We start from the raw sequence: 22,519 nt of genomic DNA on the forward strand, positions 1-22,519 counted from the left end.
ATCGCTTGTACAGGGCTATCCACTGAGATTTAGTGACTTGCAATTGGTTACTTCCGTTGAATATAACCTCTAACCATCAAAGTGAATACCGGCTATTTTGTGAGCAGTCCAGTGGTGGAGTTGGCACTTACGCCGTAAAGTGCCTATATTCAGCATTTAACACCCTATGCAAACTGCATAAATCAGACTGCAAAAAGCACAGTCCTAGCTTTATCTGGTTTTGCTTAGGTGGTTTACTACTGAATATCGCTGGAAAAGAGATAGCTGGCTGCATAAACCTGGATATTCAGTGCTGATGCCCGGATATGGCATCGAGGGGCCCTTTTACTAAGTGGTGGTAAGCCCAACGCAGGCTTACCTCTTGCCATTCCGTAACTACTGCTGGGCTACCATAGGAGCCCGGTGGTAATTCCCACCTCAGTACACGCCATTTCCGCCACTAAAAAAAAATATTCTATTTTCGTAGTACCGGTGTTCACCCAGCAGTTACCGCCAGCATAGGAACCCTTACCACCACTCAATGGGTGGCAGTAAATGCTCCCCCCAAAATGGCCACGCAATATGTGGTTCATTTACCACACGGCCATTTCTTTTCAGAAAAAAAAAGACAGCTTTTTACCCACTGTGGTAAAAGAGGGGGCCTCAGTGTGCGTCAAAAACACACATAGGCCCCTTTTACTGCAGCTTAGTAAAAGGACCCCTGAATATCCAGAGATAGCACTGGTAGTGGCCAAAGTAACGCTGACCACTACCAGTTGAATATATACCCCGGAAATTTTGTCATTTGCTTAATGTTTTTCAGATAACTGCAAATGTTCACCTGCTGCATTCATGTTAATAGTATTCATTTCTAGAGCTTCTTCTTGTCAACATGACACAACATGGCATCTATTGTTCGTGTTTCAATTGAAACAAGAGGAATTAGAATCAATGGTAATTCACTGTAAGCAGAAAATGTCCTCGTTGTGTCAAAAAAAAAAGAAAAGAAAGGATTGTCATTCCAAGATCAACTAAATATCTTTCAGTTACATGATAAAAGTTGTACAATGTGTGACAGAAACCCGTAGCTCAACTATATAATCTCTATTAAAGGATGCCATAAAGTGTATTAAAATAACAACTACAGTAAAATATATTGCTATTATGTTTCACGTAATTTATATTTTACATGACTGGGATTTAATTTTGATATGTGTAGACAATTAAGCTATAAAAAAAAGTAAAAATGGTATAGCATTGTTCTCAAATGAAAGGAAATATTTCATCTCTGGGGGGTATTAGCTTACATGAAGCTGCAGTCCTGATTTAAATCATTTAGCACCAGGTAGACTGAGGGATGTTTTCCATTTTGTGTTCTAGTAGTCTTCCAAATTAGTCTAGAAGCCCTTTTGTAGGGCCATTTGAGTTAAAAGAGATCCTTTCATGGCTTTTCTTCAAATTGTTGTCCGATGCCTTGACAAGTCTGCCACCAGGCTATTCCAGAAAGAAAAAGGCAACAGAATTATGACTTGCTGGCACATTATTTTGCAGAAAGAAAAAATCAAGCAAAATCAGTGGAACCCCCGAGTAAAGAAACCTTCCTTTTAACATGTCATGGCTTTTCAAATGCACACTTCTGTTTAAACTGCTCAGTGCTGTCCATCCATTAGCATTTATCTGTCCCCACTGGCAACTGTTTCTATAAGAGAAGCAAAAACAAATACTTATTAAAATGTTTTGATATTCTTAACAGCTTTTGGAAGAATTCAATATGGATCTTCTCCCACTGTTCTACCAGTCAGTGATAGCCCCACCTTTGTATAAATGGGCATACATTTGCATATTTACATAAACTATGTATGTTTTTGTTTTGCTTTATAAGATTAAGCTCATTTTATGACATTTTTTGCAAGACCAGTTAATTTATTTAGGGGTCCTTTTACTAAGCTGCAGCACAAAGAGGCTTTAGCACGCCCTTGCATTAATTTTTCCAGGGGCCCTTTTACTAAAGGGTTGGCCTGCGCCAATCCGGATCCACCACTGGGCTACCACAGGTGAGCTAAAAACGTTAGCGTGCCTATAGCGTGGCTTAGTAAACAGGGCCTTTGGTATTTAACACAGGACACCTGAGCACAACCTGAAGTACGCCATTTTAAGCTGTGTTGGGCATGGGTTAGCACCTAATGCAGTTTAATAAAAGAGTTCCTTTGTTCTTTTTTGAAGAAAAGGGATCTCATTGATAGGTGCTGAGAAGAGAGGAGGGTGATAGTGGGAGAAGAGAACATGGCTACATGCTGTGCTTAGAGCTATTAAGGCTCCAGGTACATGAAGGCCAGAATTATGCTAACTCTGCTAACAAAGATGGAAGCTGACAGTAGCTGCTGAATTTGCATATGCCTCTGGGCAGAGTGAATATCAATAATCTTTTGAAAAACTACTGTTCTGCACAAAGATACAAGGCCAGGACATTTTGGTTTTTAAAAACATCTGGAGACAAGGGTGCTGATGAAGACAAGGCATCTTGTGGAAAACATCAGAGGAAAAGTCCTGAAGTAGCCCACCTTTTCTACATCCCAGGTGATGAACAAGCATGCTGAATCTATCCTATATTAAAAACAACAACTTCCTTTCCTTTTACTTAAAGATAAACTAGTTCCTATAAATTACTATACTACTGTCCTTCTGACATGTTTTATTTTCTATGCTGGAATTGATTATTTAATAAGGGTCCTGTTCTTCCACATCTGTGGCCTTTTTTTTGGGGTGAATATTCCTACTGCAGAGTTGATTGAAGCTTAATTTAATTTGGCTTCCATTGTACCTGGTGCCCAGTAAGAGTCTGTCTTTAAGGGAGGGGGCTGCTTCCTGGACAGTTGGAACTCCTGAATAGCAGTGCAAACCTGAATCTATGATATTTTGAATTTATATGTTTTCAAATGTGTGTTTTGGATTGTTTCATAAATTCTAAACTGCTCTCTTTCCTATGTGTCCCTCTTTCTCAATAGATTTCTTCTAATCTGCTGACTTTACCTCTATCTACCCTATATTTTAGAAAAACCCACCACCAACAACAAATGTCCTTTTCTCTGACTTGGAGAACTACTGGTTCCTATAAGTTACTATATTAATGTCTTTCTGGAGAAGCAGGACAAAGATCTGATTGAAGATATCTGTAAGCTTGGAAAGAACCAGGCACACCCATTAAAGGGGGGGCCGACCACAACCGGGCTGAAGGCCAGCGAAGACAGAAGTGTGGGGGAGGGTACAGGGAGGGCCAGCTAGAGAGCAGAGGTAGTAGTGGGAGGGAAAGAAGGGGTAGCAAGGGGAGGGGGCAGGAAAGAAGGGGAGGAGCAAGGGAGGAGGAGAGAGGAATTCGAACTGCACAGGAAGTCCTTTTGAATTTGTAGGCAGGAGAAGAGCAATGGGGGACGCTGTTTCTGGGAGATTTCAACTTGCCTGATGTGGATTGGAATATGCTGCCAGGAGAATCAGAAAGAAGTGTTTCTAGTGTCTGGGTGGGTGCCCACCTAGGCAATAGTGACCATCACACGAGTTGGTTTGATATAAGAACGAAAGCCAAGTGCAGATGCACAAAACTCAAAAGTACTGGATTTCAAGATGTGTTGATTTTGGTAAAATGGGGAAATACTTGAAGAAGGAGCTGATGCAGGAGTAGGAATTGGAGAAGTGGAAGCGCAGTGGTCCAAGCTGAAAGGTGCTATAAATATGGCAGCAGATCTTTATACAATGAAAGCAAACAAAAGTAAGAGAAACAGGAAGCTTGTATAGTTCTCCAAACAAGTGGCTGAAAAAAAAAAAAGGGCAATGGAGGCTGTGTTCAAGAAATACAGAAGAACACAACAAAAGGATCATGGAAAAGATTACTGGAAGAAACTCAAAGGAGTGAAGAGGGAACTAAGGCTAGCGAACGTGCAAGTGAAAGAAAAGACGGCTAAAGATGTAAAGAGAGATGACAAGACCTTTTTCAGATATACTGGGAAAAGGAGAAAAGCTAGGGATGGAATTGATAGACTGAAAGGTACTGAGAATAGCGATGTGGAAAATGATAAGGATAAAGCAAATGTGCTTAACAAATACCTTAAAAAATACGGTCTGTGCCAGAGCTGGTGGTGGGAAGCGGGGCTGGTGGTTGGGAGGCGGGGATAGTGCTAGGCAGACTTATACGGTCTGTGCCCTGAAGAGGACAGGTACAAATAAAAAGTAGCACATATGAATTTATCTTGTTGGGCAGACTTGATGGACCGTGCAGGTCTTTTTCTGCCGTCATCTACTATGTTACTATGTAAATATTCCTCTTTGGTGTTCAAAGAAGAAAATCCTGGTGAAGGAAAGTGGTTGGCTGTCAAAGGCATATCTGGGAATCGAGTGGATATTGTGCCATTCATGGAAGAAAGCATTTATTAGCAACTTGAAAATCTGAAAGTGGACAAAAGCTATAGGACCGGATGGGATACATCCCAGGATACTGAGGAAACTCAGAGAAATCCTGGCAGGACCTCTTACGGATTATTTAAAATAGATCTTTATAGATAGGAGAGGTTCCGCGGGATTGGTGAGAAGGTGATGTGGTCTCTCTTCACAAAAGCAGGGACAGGGAACAAGTGGGAAACTACAGGCCGGTAATCCTCACATTGGTGGTAGAAAAAATAATGGAGCCACTGCTGAAGGAAAAGATAGTTAACTTTCTAGAATCCAATATGTTGCAGGATCCAAGGCAATATGGCTTTATCAAAGGAAAATCATGCCAAACTAATCTGATTGATTCTGATTGACTGGATGACCAAAAAAACTGGATGAAGGACATGCACTAGATGTAATCTATTTGGATTTCAGCAAAGCCTTTGATTCAGTGCCTCACAGAAGACTCCTGAATAAGCTGAGAGGATTGAACTTAGGACCCAAAGTGGTGAACTGGATTGGAAACTGGTTGACCGACAGGCAGCAGAGTGTGGTGGTAAATGGAATCCGCTCAGAGGAAAGGAAGGTGAGTAGTGGAATGCCTCAGGGGCTGGTGCTGGGGCCAATTCTGTTTAATATGTTTGTGAGAGACATTGATGACGGGTTGGAAGGAAAGGTTTGCCTTTTTTCGGATGAAAGAAAGATAGCCAATAGAGTGGACACCCCAGAGGGAGTCCAAACTATTAGAAGAGATCTCCAAAAATTAGAAGAATGGTCACAGGTCTGGCACGGAAGTGCTGGAATGAGAGGTCTTCCTTGCTTCAATGAGAGTTGCTAAGAGCATACCTCCAGGTCTTTATATATTTATTTATTTATTTATTGCATTTGTATCCCACATTTTCCCACCTTTTTGCAGGCTCAATGTGGCTTACAATACATCATGAATGGTGGAAATATAATTAGGAAATAGACTTTTAGTGTCACAGAAGAATCTTGGAGTGGAGGAGTGGCCTAGTGGTTAGGGTGGTGGACTTTGGTCATGAGGAACTGAGTTCAATCCCCACTTCAGGCACAGGCAGCTCCTTGTGACTCTGGGCAAGTCACTTAACCCTCCATTGTCCCATGTAAGCCACATTGAGCCTGCCATGAGTGGGAAAGCGCAGGGTACAAATGTAACAAAAAAAAACATGATAATGATAAAACATGATAGTAATATAGCAAGCAGATATTATAAGACAGTTCTGAATATACAGTATGTGGAGGAGTGGTGTATGTTCACATTTGTTGATCTTTGTGATATGCCTTATATATGTGCTCCTCCTGACAAAGCAGTCAGTGAAATACGGTCTCGCACTGGGGAGTGAAGTGGACTGAAGTGAAGGATTATATACACATTGCTAATTTTAAGAATACAATCCAGAACGCTTACTGACACTGGACTCACAGACTTTTTCTGCATTACTGCTTGACTGTGCCAACACATTAAGGCTGGATAATCACCAATTAAACCTGCAAATGTGCGTCAAACTTTACCTACTTGAGCACACAGTTATGGAACGCATTGCCGCACAAATTAAAAACGATTAGTGAATTAATGATCTTCCGCAAACTACTGAAGACCCATCTGTTTAACAAGGCATACCACAAAGATCAACCAATGTGAATATACACAACTCCTTCACATATATTCAGAACTGTCTTACAATATCTGCTTGTTATACTACTATTATGTTTCATCATTATCATGTTGCCCAAGATCCTTCTGTAACACTAAATGTCTATTTTCTAATATATTTCCACTATTCATGATGTACTGTAAGCCACATTGAGCCTGCAAAGAGGTGGGAAAATGTGGGATACAAATGCATTAAATAAATAAATAAATAAATAAATAAATAAATAAAGTGCCTTCTTTGTAAGGATAAAGAAAAAGACTTAAGAATGAAACTATGGTTGCAAAGCATGGTATGAAACAGCAGTGGAAGGTAAGTGAATTTCTTTAACCTTCAAGGCACACAACTGAGAATGTAGACTGACCGGTTTATACAGCAAAACAAGCATTTGTAAAAATCATGATTATGTACTCTGTGTGATCTTTTGTGGGAATGACTAGGAATGAATGAATGTTTTAATTTGTTTGTATTCAATTACAAACCCTCTATCATAGAGTATTCTGACTATAATCTAGAGTTTTAATTAGTGAGAGTTAAAATTTAATGCCAAGACGTGCAGAATGTTGCACTTGGGGTGCAGAAATCCAAAGGAGATGTATCAGATAGGAGGAGAGGGATTGATGAGCACAGCTCAGGAGAAGGATCTTGGGGTGATGATGTCTGAGGATCTCAAGGTGATGAAACAATGCAACAAGGCTATGGCCGCAGCCAGAAGGATGCTAGGCTGCATATAGAGGGGTATAACCAGCAGAAGAAAGGAGGGTCTGATGCTCCTGTACAAGTTGTTGTTGAGGCCCCACTTGGAGTACTGTGTTCAGTTTTGGAGGTTGTATCTTGCTAAGGATGTAAAAAGACTTGCAGCACTTCAGAGAAAAGTGACCAAAATGTGTTGCAAGATTTATGAGGAGAGACTTTAGGACCTGAACATGTATACCCTGGAGGAAAGGAGAGACAGGCGTGATATGGTACAGACATTCAGATATTGGAAAGGTATTAATTTACAAACAAACTTTTCCAGAGATGGGAAGGTGGAAGAACTAGAGGACATGAATTGAGGTTGTGGGGGCAGGAGGAGCTGACTCAGGAATAATATCGTCCCCCTGATAAGTCCCTTTCATCCTTTCTCAGTGACTTTGATGCCTGGCTTGCCTTCTTCCATGATCCTTCCTCCCCCTCTCTCATCCTTGGTGACTTTAATATTCCTGCTAATGATCCTTCCAACTCTTATATTTCCAAGTTACTCGCTTTAACGTCCTCCTTTAATCTCCAACTATGCTCCACCTCCCCCACTCATCAAAATGGTCACTGTCTTGATCTCATCTTCTCCTCCAACTTTTCACCCTCTAGTTTCCTTGCCTCTGATCTTCCCTCCTCTGATCACCATCTTATAACTTTCACACTTAAATCTCCTCCCTCCCAGTCCTGTCCTATCTTATCTAATTTATCTAGGAATCTTCACGATATTGACCCTTCATCTCTATCCTCCCATGTTTCAAACCTCCTCTCTACTGTGGCACCATCCACGTCTGTCAACGAGGCTGTTTCTTCTTACAACAATACTCTATCCTCTGCCTTAGACACTCTTGCACCTTTGATGACCCGCCCTGTAAGGTGTACAAAACCCCAACCTTGGCTGACTTCTAATATCCGCTACCTATGTTCCTGTACCCGCTCCGCCGAACGCCTCTGGCGGAAATCTCGGGCCCTTGCTGATTTCTTACACTTTAAGTTCATGCTGACCTCCTTCCAATCTGCTCTTTTACGTGCCAAACAGGATTATTATATCCAACTGACCAACTCTCTTGGCTCTAATCCTCGACTTCTCTTCACCACATTGAACTCTCTCCTCAAGGTGCCCCCTCCCCCAACTCCCCGTTCATTATCTCCTCAGACCCTTGCTGAATTCTTTCACAACAAGGTTCAAAAGATAAACCTTGCTTTCTCTACCTCACCACCTCTCCCTCCACTAGTCCATTCCCCTCTCTTTCCTTCCCCATATTCCCTTTCCTCCTTTCCTGAAGTTACTATTGAGGAAACTACACTTCTCCTTTCTTCCTCAAAATGTACCACCTGTTCCTCTGATCCCATTCCCACCCACCTTCTTAATGCCATCTCTCCTGCTCTTATTCCTTTTATCTGTCACATTCTCAACCTCTCACTTTCCACTGCGACGGTCCCTGCTGCCTTTAAACATGCTGTGGTCACACCTCTAGTTAAGAAGCCTTCACTCGACCCTACTTGTCCCTCTAATTACCGACCCATCTCCCTTTTCTCTCCAAATTACTTGAGCGTGCTGTTCACCGCCGCTGCCTTGATTTTCTCACCTCACATGCTATTCTTGACCCACTACAATCTGGTTTTCGTCCTCTCCACTCAACCGAAACTGCGCTTACTAAAGTCTCCAATGACCTATTACTGGCTAAATCCAGAGGTCAATATTCCATCCTCATTCTTCTTGATCTTTCCATTGCTTTTAACACTGTCGATCACAGCATACTTCTCGATACCCTGTCCACACTTGGATTCCAGGGCTCTGTCCTTTCCTGGTTCTCTTCCTACCTCTCCCTCCGCACCTTTAGTGTTCACTCTGGTGGATCCTCTTCTACTTCTATCCCTCTGCCTGTCGGCGTACCTCAGGGTTCTGTTCTTGGTCCCCTCCTCTTTTCTATCTACACTTCTTCCCTTGGTTCATTAATCTCATCCCATGGCTTTTCCTACCATCTCTATGCTGATGACTCCCAAATCTACTTTTCTACCCCTGATATCTCACCTTGCATTCAAACCAAAGTTTCAGCGTGCTTGTCTGACATTGCTGTCTGGATGTCTCAACGCCACCTGAAATTAAATATAACCAAAACTGAGCTTCTCATTTTCCCCCCCAAACCCACCTCCCCGCTCCCCCCATTTTCTATTTCTGTTGATGGCTCTCTCATTCTCCCTGTCTCCTCAGCTCGAAACCTTGGGGTCATCTTTGACTCTTCTCTCTCCTTCTCTGCTCATATCCAGCAGATTGCCAAGACCTGTCGTTTCTTTCTTTACAACATCCGTAAAATCCGCCCCTTTCTTTCCGAGCACTCTACCAAAACCCTCATCCACACCCTTGTCACCTCTCGTTTAGACTACTGCAATCTGCTTCTTGCTGGCCTCCCACTTAGTCACCTCTCCCCTCTCCAGTCGGTTCAAAACTCTGCCGCCCGTCTCGTCTTCCGCCAGGGTCGCTTTACTCATACTACCCCTCTCCTCAAGACCCTTCACTGGCTCCCTATCCGTTTTCGCATCCTGTTCAAACTTCTTCTACTAACCTATAAATGTACTCACTCTGCTGCTCCCCATTATCTCTCCGCTGGATGACCGAGGGGTAAAAGGGGCGATCAAGGAAGACAAAGACGTAGCGGAGAGACTGAATGAATTCTTTGCTTCGGTCTTCACCGAGGAAGATTTGGGTGGGATACCGGTGTCGGAAATGGTATTTCAAGCGGACGAGTCGGAGAAACTTACTGACTTCACGGTAAACCTGGAGGACGTAATGGGGCAGTTCGGCAAACTGAAGAGTAGCAAATCTCCTGGACCGGATGGTATTCATCCTAGAGTACTGATAGAACTGAAAAACGAGCTTGCGGAGCTACTGCTAGTGATATGCAACTTATCCTTCAAATTGAGCGTGGTACCGGAAGATTAGAGGGTGGCCAATGTAACGCCCATTTTTAAAAAAGGCTCCAGGGGAGATCCGGGAAATTATAGACCGGTGAGTCTGACGTCGGTGCCGGGGAAAATGGTAGAGGCTATTATCAAAAACAAAATTACAGAGCACATCCGAGGACATGGATTACTGAGACCAAGTCAGCATGGCTTTTGTGTGGGGAAATCTTGCCTGACCAATTTACTTCAATTCTTTGAAGGAGTAAACAAACATGTGGACAAAGGGGAGTCGGTTGATATTGTGTATCTGGATTTTCAAAAGGCGTTTGACAAGGTACCTCATGAAAGGCTACAGAGGAAATTGGAGGGTCATGGGATAGGAGGAAATGTCCTATTGTGGATTAAAAACTGGTTGAAGGATAGGAAACAGAGAGTGGGGTTAAATGGGCAGTATTCACAATGGAGAAGGGTAGTTAGTGGGGTTCCTCAGGGGTCCGTGCTAGGACCGCTGCTTTTTAATATATTTATAAATGATTTAGAGATGGGAGTAACTAGCGAGGTAATTAAATTTGCTGATGACACAAAGTTATTCAAAGTTGTTAAATCGCGACAGGATTGTGAAAAATTACAAGAGGACCTTACGAGACTGGGAGACTGGGCGGCTAAATGGCAGATGATGTTTAATGTGAGCAAGTGCAAGGTGATGCATGTGGGAAAAAAGAACCCGAATTATAGCTACGTCATGCAAGGTTCCACGTTAGGAGTTACGGACCAAGAAAGGGATCTGGGTGTCGTCGTCGATAACACACTGAAACCTTCTGCTCAGTGTGCTGCTGCGGCTAAGAAAGCGAATAGAATGTTGGGTATTATCAGGAAAGGTATGGAAAACAGGTGTGAGGATGTTATAATGCCGTTGTATCGCTCCATGGTGCGACCGCACCTTGAGTATTGTGTTCAATTCTGGTCGCCGCATCTCAAGAAAGATATAGTAGAATTGGAAAAGGTGCAGCGAAGGGCGACTAAAATGATAGCGGGGATGGGACGACTTCCCTATGAAGAAAGACTAAGGAGGCTAGGGCTATACAGCTTGGAGAAGAGACGGCTGAGGGGAGACATGATAGAGGTATATAAAATAATGAGTGGAGTGGAACAGGTGGATGTCAAGCGTCTGTTCACGCTTTCCAAAAATACTAGGACTAGGGGGCATGCGATGAAACTACAGTGTAGTAAATTTAAAACAAATCGGAGAAAATTTTTCTTTACCCAACGTGTAATTAAACTCTGGAATTCGTTGCCGGAGAAAGTGGTGAAGGCGGTTAGCTTAGCAGAGTTTTAAAAGGGGTTGGACGGTTTCCTAAAGGACAAGTCCATAAACCGCTACTAAACGGACTTGGAAAACTCCAAAATTCCAGGAATAACATGTATAGAATGTTTGTACGTTTGGGAAGCTTGCCAGGTGCCCTTGGCCTGGATTGGCCGCTGTCGTGGACAGGATGCTGGGCTCGATGGACCCTTGGTCTTTTCCCAGTATGGCATTACTTATGTACTTATGTATGTACACACTCGTCCTTCCCTACACCCCTTCCCGTGCACTCCGCTCCATGGATAAATCCTTCTTATCTGTTCCCTTCTCCACTACTGCCAACTCCAGACTTCGCGCCTTCTGTCTCGCTGCACCCTATGCCTGGAATAAACTTCCTGAGCCCCTACGTCTTACCCCATCCTTGGCCACCTTTAAATCTAGACTGAAAGCCCACCTCTTTAACATTGCTTTTGACTCGTAACCACTTGTAACCACTCGCCTCCACCTACCCTCCTCTCTTCCTTCCCGTTCACATTAATTGATTTGATTTGCTTACTTTATTTATTTTTTGTCTATTAGATTGTAAGCTCTTGGAGCAGGGACTGTCTTTCTTCTATGTTTGTGCAGCGCTGTGTACGCCTTGTAGCGCTATAGAAATGCTAAATAGTAGTAGTAGTAGTAGAAGTTAGTGCTGGCATGGTAGATTTGCTCTAGGTTCTCAGTGACGTTTTGTTTTCTACATTTTTAAAAATTACTTTACAATCAGGGGCATAGCCAGACCTCGAGGTGGGAGGGGGCCAGAGCCCAAGGTGGGGGGGGGGGGGCACATTTTGGTCACTGCCCCCCCTCTGCCACCCCCCCCCTACCGTTGCCCACCGCTGCCGCTGTGCATCGGCTGATGGGGGTCCTCAACCCTCACCAGCTGAAGCACTGCTGCCGCAAATACTTTGGCTGGCGGGGGTCCACAACCCCTGCCAGCTGAAGACTTCATTCTCTGGTCTCTGGCGCTGCTGTATTGCCTGCCCTGCTCTCTCTTCCCCTCACATCCGGCATAATCCTTTTAGTGAACCTGAGCATGCTCAATTTTACTAAAAGGAGCGTGCCTGACGTGATGGGGAACAGAGAGCAGGGCAGGCAATGCAGTGACGCTGCTGCGGACCAGCGCTGGATGAAGTCTTCAGCTGGTGGGAGTTAGGGACCTCCACCAGCCAACCAGGGGCCCAGAGCAAATTTGGGGGGGCTGCGACCCCTGTGGCCCCACCTAGCTACGCCACAGTTTACAATATGTCAATTATTGAGATTACACTAGAAACCAAAATTCCTTTGTATGGTTAGTTTTATGGGGAAATCTCCTAGCTCTGCTCTGCATCTATTGTTGGTGGAGGGCCAGGAGGTTCCATGAATGCCAACATCATATGTGTTGGAGGACCGTGGCTCAATGGGGGCTGAACAGTGCAGTCTCTTGTAGTTCCCCTAGCTCTCAATAGGCCTGCAGCCACTGAAGCCTGCACTGCTACCCCTACTGAAGTTATTGGGAGTGAAGTAGAAGTGGAGCATGGGGTGAGGTAGGGACAGAGCACAGGTGCATCAGGTGGCCAGTTTTTCTCTTTTAAAAAGTTGGCAACTCTAGTACCCACCCATTCAACCTGTTGGACCACCCAAAAATTGGCTTCTGGCTACACCACTGCTTGTAAGCAAAGACCTAACAGACATATGCATCTGTTGTCTAATCAATAAATAAATAAATAAATATGAGGTCTTTTTTTTTTTTACTTTAGTTTTAACTCAGATAGGGTACTGCAATCTTTTGCTTTTGAAAGAAAAGTAATTAAATACCACTCAATATTCAAGGTGATTTAAGCAGGCAGGAGAGGCCTGGCCTGGCCTGCTTAAATCACTCCTGGCTGCCCCCAACCGCCAATATTCAGCAGGACTTAACCAGCCAGTGCCACTGAATATTGGTTCTGACTGGCCATTTAAAACAATGGGCAGGTCAGGGGCAGGGGCGTAGCCACAGGTGGGCCTGGGTGGGCCCATGCCCACCCACTTAAGCCCAAGGCCCACCCAGGAATAGCGCACCCCGACCACCCATGATCCCTTCCCTCCACTCCCACAGATCTGGCACTTCTCTTTTTTTCCTCCCTGTTTCTGCCGCAGCGATTCAAACTCACAGCACAGGCCGGCTCCGGCGTTCAGTCTGACGCGTCACGCAGCACGCCCTCAATGACACAACTTCCTATTAGGACGGGAGGTGGCGGGAACTCCGGAGCTACTGCGAGGTGCGACTCGTGCGAGCCTGTGTGTGCGAATCGCTGCCGGGTAGTTCATGCTGTAAGTTGCAGACACTGCATTAGAAGCAGGGAGGAAAAAAAGTACAGAGATGCCAGATCGGAGACTGGAGGCGGGGAAGGGAGAAAAGTGTTGGACCGGTTGGAGGAGGGGAAGGGGAGAAAAGTGCTGGACCGGGGGGGGGGGGGGGGGGGGGGGGCGGCACTGGAAGTGAAGAAGGGAGAGATGCTGCATGGGGGGGGGGGGGGGAAGAGAGAAGTGTTGGACCTGGGGCACAAAGGAGGGGGAGAGAGAGAAATGGTGGATAGTGAGATCGAGGCAAAAATATTGGACATGGCGGAGGAAGGGCATGAATGCTGCATGGGTGGGTGAGAGGGAGGGGGAAGAGAGAAGTTGGCTCTGGGGTACAAGGGAGGGGGATAGAGAGAATTAGGACATGGGATTGGATGAGAGGCAGGAAGAGATGCACAGGTGGAGAGGGGAAGAGAAGAAGATGGATCCAGGAGCAGATGGAGAGATGCCAGACAATGGGATTGAGGGAAGAGAGAAGGAGGTATGCTGGACCATGGGGAACAGGACAGGAGGGAAGAGAGGACAAGATATATCAGGCTACAAAGGTGGGGATGGAAGAAAGAGCAGATGCTGGGCTAGAAAGGTGGAGGGAGGAAGGCGCTGGGAATGGTGGAACCATGTGGGAGAGGCCAGGAAGGGGAGGAGAAGGGTGGCAAGAAAATGGATGAGATGATAGTGATTACAGAGGGTAGAAATATGGTAATGGAGAATAGATAAAGATGGAAGGGAATGGAAGCCTGGGGAAGGAGTGAGAGAGCTGGGAAATGAGAGAGCTAGTGGGCGAAAGAAGAAGATAGAAATCTGATAGGTAGCTGAAAAGTAAAAAGGAGGAGAAGGATGAGAAAGAGGGTGAAATTTGAGTTGACAGAGGCAGAAAAGAAAAAAATGAGAGGACAGAACTAAAAAGGAATGATCATTATATCAGAGGTAGGTGTAGTGAGGGAATAGACGGCAGAGAGAAGACAAATGTACAGCAGCCGCTTGAAGGAGAATTAATAGATGACAGACAGGAAATTGGAACCAACATAATGGAAAAATAAAACATCCAGACAACAAAGGTAGAAAAAAACATTTTATTTTGAATGTCTTAAATGGAATATATTAGCTTTCGGAAATGTGCATAGCAATTGTCTTTGCATTGTGTTCAATAGAAAGGAAATGCATTTCTGTTGTTATTTCTCTAGTGTTGTAGTATATGTTAAGTTTAACTTCTTGGGATTCTCAATTCAATTTGTGTGTAAATATTTTAATTTCTAATTTGTGATCCCTTGGTCTGTATTTGGTGAAGGTCTGTCAGTGTGATTAGTATTGGCAGTGGGGAAATTGGAGGGGAGGCAGGGAGGAGAGGGGATCAGAGAAAGTGCCCTCCTTTAATTTCTGACCTGGGCCATAGCATGTCTAACACTGGCCCTGACCCTTGCTTTATAACTGGTGGGGAACCCCAAGCATCCCCAGCTGAGAACCTCCTCCAAAGGCAGCCAGAATTCCCTTCTACCAAACTCTCCAGTCAGTGACAGCATCCTTGAGCCACTGACTACTAAGCACGCATGTGGTGCTGGCATTAGTGGCTTAGGGACATTGCTGCTGCCTGCCAACCTTGGTAAAAGGGAGTTCTGGCTGCCTTCGGAGAAAGTCTTCAGCTAACAGAGCTTGAGGATCCTCATTAGTTAAAGTATTTATATTTTGAGGTGGAGGAATGGCGGGGCAGAGATAATTTTGTGCCCACCCACTTTAGGCTCAGGCCCACCCAAAATTGGCTGTCTGGCTACGCCACTGGTCAGGGGAGGAGCCAACAGTTATGCAGTTGCCAGCAATATTCAGTGTCAGCACCTGCATAGCTAAGCAGGCGAATTTAGGATAGCTTCAAAAGCTATGCGGGCCCCGATACTGAATATATTACAAAAATGACCAGTTTGCCTCCAATCCTCCCTCCCACCCCCTGGAGTAGAGGAGTAGCCTAGTGGTTAGTGCAGTGGACTTTGATCCTGGGGAACTGAGTTTGATTCCCACTGCAGCTCCTTGTGACTCTGGGCAAGTCACTTAAACCTCCATTGTCCCTGGTACAAAATAAGTACCTGAATATATGTAAACCACTTTGAATGTAGTTTCAAAAATCTCAGAATCAAAAATCTCAGAAAGGTAGTATATCAAGTCCCATCCCCCCCTTTCCCCCTTGATGAGGTGCATAGCACCCCTCACAACCTGCACCTGATGAAACAAGATCCCCCCCCTGCAGTTTTATCCCTCCTCCCATCCCCAACCTGAACTCTGGATAGGCCCCCTGGATCGACCAGAAGAACCTGGTGGTCTAAAGAGGTGATGGTGACAGGAGTGAACCCCATTCACTTCTGCCCCCAGCAACTGCCTTGACAAAATGGCTGCCTCCTTCCCCAGACCCCTGGAATATTCTGTCTTTTTAGTCCCCTCCTCCCAAGCCAGCTCCCTAGAAAAGTTGTACCTTAACTTTTATACACCTCCGAGCAAGATTCTTGATTCCTTCCCTCCTGCCCCCCACCACTATGACCTGCACCCCAACCTCCCCACTTGACGATTATTTCCCTCCCCTCATCTAGAATTTATGCTGACTTCTTTTTCAGATTCTCATGCTGGTGCCAGTAGGGACTATTGCTGTCTGATTCGGCCAAACTTTTTCAATTCAATTCACTCATATGAATCGATTTTTTACGATTCGATTCAGTTCTTTAAGGCTACTATCAATAGACAGAAAATAAAATTCATTTTTGTCTTTGTTGCCTGGTCTTTTAATTTTTCTAATTGTGTTGGTCCCAGTCTCTGGTTTCCATTTTCTTTTGTCTTCTCTTAACTCTTTTGCCAGGGTCTCCTGGTCCACTTGACATTTCTTCTGTGTCCATGTCCATCATTCGACTACCCTCTGTGTTCCTGCCCCTATCTTCCTGCCATGTTGAGCATCTCCCTTTTCTGTATCTTTATTCTTGCCCTGTCCAGCAGCACCCCTCTGTGACCCTATACCCCTCCCCATGTTCAGCACTGCGTAAGTCCCTATCCCTCCTCATGTTCAGCTTCTCCCCTTACTCCTCCTTCTCTCCTGTCCCCCCTCGCCTCTTGTTCTTCCTACCCAGGACTAGCATCTCCCTTCCTTCTCTCATTCTCTCCTCTCCCCCCTTCCATCCAGCTTCTGCCCTCTCTCTCTCCAGTCCCCACCTCTTCTATCCAGCGTTGCCCACTTTCTCTTCCCCTTCCATCTAGTGTCTGTCCTCTTTCTTTCCCCTTTCCATCCAACGTCTGCTCTCCTTCTCTCCCCTTCAATCCAGCATTTGCCCTCCTTCTCTGAGCCCTTTCCATCCAGCAGCTGCCCTCTCTCTCTCCCCAGTTCCCACCTCTTCCAACCAGCGTCTGCCTTCTTTCTCCCCCCATTCCATCCAAAATCTGCTCTCCTTCTCTCCCCTTGCATCCAGTGTCTGCTCTCCTTCTCTGCCACCTTTCCATCCAGCCTCTGCCCTCTCTCCTGCCCCCACCTTTTTCATCCAGTGTCTGCCCCTCTCTTTTGCCCCCAGTCCAGCATCTGTCTCATTTCTGTTTCCCCCCCTCCTGCCCTGATACCCTTGCTGCTGCTGCTGCTGCTGTTGCTTCTCTATATGAGTAACAGCAGTGGAAAAAGAAGCTCCAGACCATGAGGTCATACCCTCCATTGGCACGGCTGCCAGTCCTGCCCCCTTGGATGCCACTTCCTGTTCCAGGGAAGAGCTGGCAGCTTGCGCGAATTCCAAGTTCGGCCCAGCGGTGAGTAGCTTCTTTTACCGCCACTGCTGCTGCTCTAGAGAAGCAGCAGCAGCGGCTTGGGTGATGGTGGAAGGGAGGTGGGGGAAGTCCTGATTTTCCTCCAAATGAATCGGCAAATCGATTTGAATTGCGAATCGGACAGCACTAGTAGGGATAGTGCAGTAGCAGGCAGAGGAGTGTGCTCAGACACCAAACAGTTTAAATGCTCCAGTTTTGAGCTACTGTCTGCAAGGCATGCTGTGACTAGATGCAGCATACCTTCTGGGGGGTTGGGGGTGGGAGATAAGGGACATGTTGGGGGCGTCCAAACAGATTGACTTCATCAGCATTTAGCGGAGGAGTGGAGGTAGGTGAGAAGATGTGTGGTGGTCATAAAGGGAGATCAGAGGAATCTGAGTGGCAGTGTCCAGGACAGTGTGCTGCCAAGGAATGGACATGCAGCTGCAACATGCAAAGGAGGTGAGGGGGGGGGGGGGGAAAGCCTTGATTCAGGTAAGCCCTGGGTGAAGGAGTGGTCATCAGCCAGGTCAGAATCAGTTTAAGGGGAGACATGCTGCGGCATCAAGGGTAATAGAAAGAAGAACCTGGGATTCTATAACTTTGTTTGAGAAAATGCAGCAAATTATCTGCTGTCAACTGGTGCAGGGGAGGGGAGACTAAGAATTAGAGAGAGAAGAAATAATCCTGAAGGAAGCAGACTATCTGCTACAGTTACAGCTAACTGGATGCTTTTACTTTAGTTTGAAAATTGAATGAAAATCTTGGCTTAATAACGTACCTGTTATTTTTAGGAACATGCTTTCAGACATTCTTTTTCTGATTCAAATCGATTTCTGTTGCCACCACAGCCCCCATACCAGAATTGTGCACAAGAATTGGCTGCTTTGTCATAATACCATTTGGCTACATATTGCCTGCAGTCTCCTTGTTTTAAAGGTTCCAGGCACCTGGAATCTATTAAACAAACATCAATACATTAAGATGGGAAGTTCTTCAAAAGAAAAGCTCAATAATGTTCAATTATCTTTATTGTAATTTCTCATTCTTTTTCTTTTACATAAGTACACATACATCTGGATTTTACTTCCGCTGAAATCAATGGAAGTAAAACCCAGACTGGCTCAATATGTCCTTCTTTTTCTGGAGTCATGTGGTAACCCTAATAAGCATCGTTATACTGGGAAAGACTAAAGGTTCTAAAAAGTGGTCAATCTAGGTCACAAATACCTGGCAAGATACCAAAAGAGTAAAATAAATTTTATGATGCTTATCCAAAGAATAAGAAGTGAATTTTATCAAGTCCATCTTAATGGTTTATGGACTTTTAATTTAGGAACTTTTCCAAACATTTTTAAAATCCTGCTAAGATAACTGCTTTTACCACAGTCTCGACAATGAATTCCAGTTTAATTAATTACACATAGAGTGAAGAAATAGTTTCTCCGATTTGTTTTAAATTTACTACATAGTAGCTTCCTTGCATGCCCCCCTAGTCCTTGTATATTTGGAAAGAGTAAACAAGCAAATCATATCTACCTGTTCCATTCCACTCAGTATTTTATAGACCTCTATCATATCTCTCCTCAGCAGTCTCTTCACCAAGATGAAGAGCCCTAGCCCCTTTAGCCTTTCCTCATACAGAAGTTGTCTAACCCCCTCTATCATTTTTGTTGGCCTTCTTTTTACCTTTTCTAATTCCACTATATCTTTTTTGAGATGTGGTGACCAAAACTGTACACAATATTCAAGGTGCGGTCGCACCATGGAGCAATGTAAAGGCATTATAATATTCTCAGTTTTGTTCTCCATTCCTTTCCTAATAATTCTTAACATTCTGTTTGCTTTCTTATCCGTCACTGCACACTGAGCACAGGGCTTGAAAGTTCATCAACAATGACAGCAAAATCCTTTTCCTGGGCAGTGACTCCTAATGTGGAACCTTGCATCATGTAGCTATAGTTTGGGTTCCTTTTCCCTACATTCATCACTTTGCACTCACTCACATTAAATGTCATCTGCCATTTGGATGCCCAGTCTCCAAGTCTCGTAAGGTCCTCTTGCAATTTTTCACAATCCTCTTGTGATTTAACCGGTTTGCTTCATTTTTTGAAGACGTGAATAAACATGTGTATAAAGGTGAGCCAGTTGACGTAGTGTATTTAGATTTTCTGAAAGCTTTTAACAAAGTTCCTCATGAGAGATTCTGGAGAAAATTAGAGAGTCATGTGATATGAAGTAATGTTCTTTTGTGGATTAGGAATTGGTTATTGGACAGAAAGCAGAGGGTAGGGTTAAATGGCTATTGGGCTCATTTTCAAAAGAGAAAAACGTCCAAAAAGTGGCATGTCTGCATTTGGATGTTTTTCTCACAAAAACGTCCAAATCAGTATTTTCAAAACCTATTTTTAGATGTTTTTCGCTGAAGTCTGTCAGAAGTGCATCTAAATCTCAAGGGGGTATGTTCAGGGTGGAACTTGGGCGTTCCTAAGACTTAGATTTTTTTCAGCCATAATGAAACAAAACACAACCATCCAGGACTAAAACTTAGACGTTTTGAGCTAGACTTGTTTTTATAACGAATAAGTCACAAAAAGGTGACCTAAATAACCAGATGACCACTGGAGGGAATCAGGAATGACCTCTCCTTATTCCCCCAGTGGTCACTAACCCCCTCCCACCCCCCAAAAATGTAATGAAAAAAATTACTTGCCAGCCTCTGTGCCACACTGAGATGTTATACTCAGGTCCTTCAGAATAGCATGCAGATCCCTGGAGTAGTCCAGTGAAGTGCACTGCAGACAAGTGGACCCAAGCTCCTACCTCTTCCTACCTGTTACACTTGTGGAGGAAACTGTGAGCCCTCTAAAACTCACCAGAAACCCACTGTACCCACATATAGGTGCCCCCTTCAACCGTAAGGGCTATGGTAGTGGTGTACAGTTGGGGGTAATGGGTCTTGGGTGGGTTTTGGGGGGCTCAGCAGACAAGGTAAGGGAGTAATGGTGAGATGTGTACCTGGGAGCATTTTACAAAGTCCACTGCAGGGCCCCCTAGGGTGCCCTATTGCTTTCCTGGGAGGCCAGGGGGACCAGTGTACTAAAAATGCTGGCTCCTCCTACAGCCCAATGGCTTGATTTTGTGCGTTTTGCACTTGGACTTTTTTTTTGAAAATGGATCAAAAAACAAAACGTCCAAATCACAAAGCCTTCTATTTAAAAAAAAAAAAAGATAGACTTTTTTTTCTTTTTTGAAAATGACCTTCTTTACTATTCAGATTTTGGATGTTTTTTTACAAAACGTCCAAAGTCGAACTTAGACGTCATATTGAAAATGCCTCTCCATGTCTCTCAATGGAGGAGGGTGAATAGTGGAAGTGCCACGGGGATCTGTACTGGGACCAGTGCTATTTAACAGATTTATAAATGATCTAGAAATGGTGACGACGAGTGAGGTGATTAAATTTGCAGTTGACACAAAACTATTCAAGGACAAATGCAAAGTGATGCATATTGGGAAGAATAATCTGAATCATAGTTATCTGATGCAAGGATCCACCTTGGGGGTCAGCACCCCAAAAAAAGATCTAGGTATTGTTGTAGACAATAAGCTGAAATCTTCTGCCCAGTGTACGGCGGGGGCCAAAAACACAAACAGGATGCTAGGAATTATTAGGAAAGAGATGGTAAATAAGACCGAGAATACTATAATGCCTCTGTATCACTCCGTGGTACGACCTCGCCTTGAGTATTGCATTCAGTTCTGGTCGCCATATCTCAAAAAAGATACAGTGGAATTATAAAAAAGAAGACTGACCAAAATGATAAAGGGGATGGAACTCCTCTCATATGAGGAAAGGCTAAAGAGTTTAGGGCTCTTCAGCTTAGAAAAAAAGATGGCTGAAAGGAGATATGATTGAGGTCTACAAAATCCTAAATGGTGTAGAATGAGTAGAAGTGAATCGATTTTTACTCAGTGAAGTTACCTGGAAACACTTAAAAAAAAGGAAATTTTTTTTCACTCAATGAATAGTTAAGCTCTGGAACCCTTTGCAGGAGAATGTAGTAACAGTGGTTAGCGTATCTGGGTTTAAAAAAGTTTGGACAAGTTCCTGAAGGAAAAGTCCATAGTCTGCTATTGAGACAGACATGGGGAAGCCACTGCTTGCCCTGGGATTGGTAGCATGAAATATTGCTACTGTTTGGATTTCTGCCAGGTACCTGTGACCTGGATTGGCCTGTTGGAAACAGGATACTGGGCTAGATGGGCTGTTGGTCTGCAACTGCACCACCATGCCCAAATTGCCATCACTCCCCAAAATCTACACCCAATGTAACAGCCCCAATACACTCAAAACTTTCCCTGGAACTGCCCCGCCATCCTCAAACTTCCTCATCTACAAAAACTAGCCCCCACAACTGCCCCCAAGTTACAAAACTAACTCCTATAACTACCTCTCATCCCCAAACCAGACCCACACAACACATGTCCATGAGATACACAGACATATACGTAAGGATTACAAATAAGTCCCTATCTATGATGTGTTGCATTTTTAGTCACACTAATTTATATTTCATTTTCTTTGTTGTTGATTCTACTGCAGAAATTATTGACTGAATCATACAGTTTTTAGTCTTGTTTTTGTTTGTATATTCCTTCATATCCTATGCCTGTAATATGGCCCTGCTAGCCCTCAGTTTTCCCAGCCTTGCTGTTCCCAGCATATTTTTAGTTTCATCCTGCAGCTGCATGTAAGTTACAGTGCTTTCTCAGGAAATGGAAGGTGACACTTGGAAGTAACTGAGTCTAGGCGGCCTATATATGGCAGATACAATTGGATATAACCTTGGTGGTGATGAGAGACTCCTCCAAAGAAGGAGTTGTTCCTGTCAGATAGAAGGACACCAGCAGGCTTATTTTCAAAAGAGAAGGACGCCCATCTTTCGACACAAATCGGAAGATGGGCATCCTTCTCACAGGGTCGCCCAAATTGGCATAATCAAAAGTCAATTTTGGGCGTCCCCAACTGCTTTCCGTCACAGGGATGACCAAAGTTCATGGGGGCATGTCGGAGGCGTAGCGAAGGTGGGGCTTGGGCATGCATAACACATGGGCGTCCTCGACTCATAATCGAAAAAAGAAGGTTTCCCCACCCCTTCACGGGGACGTCCTGAGAGGACATCCTCAGAAAAACTTGGGCGTCCCTTTCGATTATGCCCCTCCAGGTGTTTCATACCACTTGTATGCTACATGGTTTTTGCATGCTGTGAGCACGCTTTACAGATAAGGAATTAGCCAATTGCCACAAAGTGTACATGTGAACACAAGTAGGAGAAGATGATACAATGGAGGATATTGCCATTTTTGTATATTACTATATTGT

The 22,519-nt window shown here is 44.4% G+C and overlaps 1 protein-coding gene across 2 annotated transcripts in view; it reads right to left on the reverse strand.

The window, feature by feature from the left end:
- Positions 1-652: 652 nt before the first annotated feature.
- The window catches only part of COL28A1 (collagen type XXVIII alpha 1 chain), a 378,659-nt gene continuing 356,792 nt past the window's right edge, over positions 653-22,519 (reverse strand). For both annotated transcript variants that reach the window (XM_030200920.1, XM_030200909.1), the window contains 2 exons: positions 17,915-18,090; positions 653-1,678 (listed from right to left, as the gene is read on the reverse strand). In XM_030200920.1, the coding sequence (XP_030056780.1) occupies positions 17,924-18,090 (167 nt within the window). In that variant the 3' untranslated portion in view covers positions 653-1,678; positions 17,915-17,923. The remainder of the gene's footprint in view (positions 1,679-17,914; positions 18,091-22,519) is intronic.

Source organism: Microcaecilia unicolor, chromosome 1, assembly GCF_901765095.1.
Source record: "Microcaecilia unicolor chromosome 1, aMicUni1.1, whole genome shotgun sequence".
Taxonomy (NCBI): Eukaryota; Metazoa; Chordata; class Amphibia; order Gymnophiona; family Siphonopidae; genus Microcaecilia; species Microcaecilia unicolor.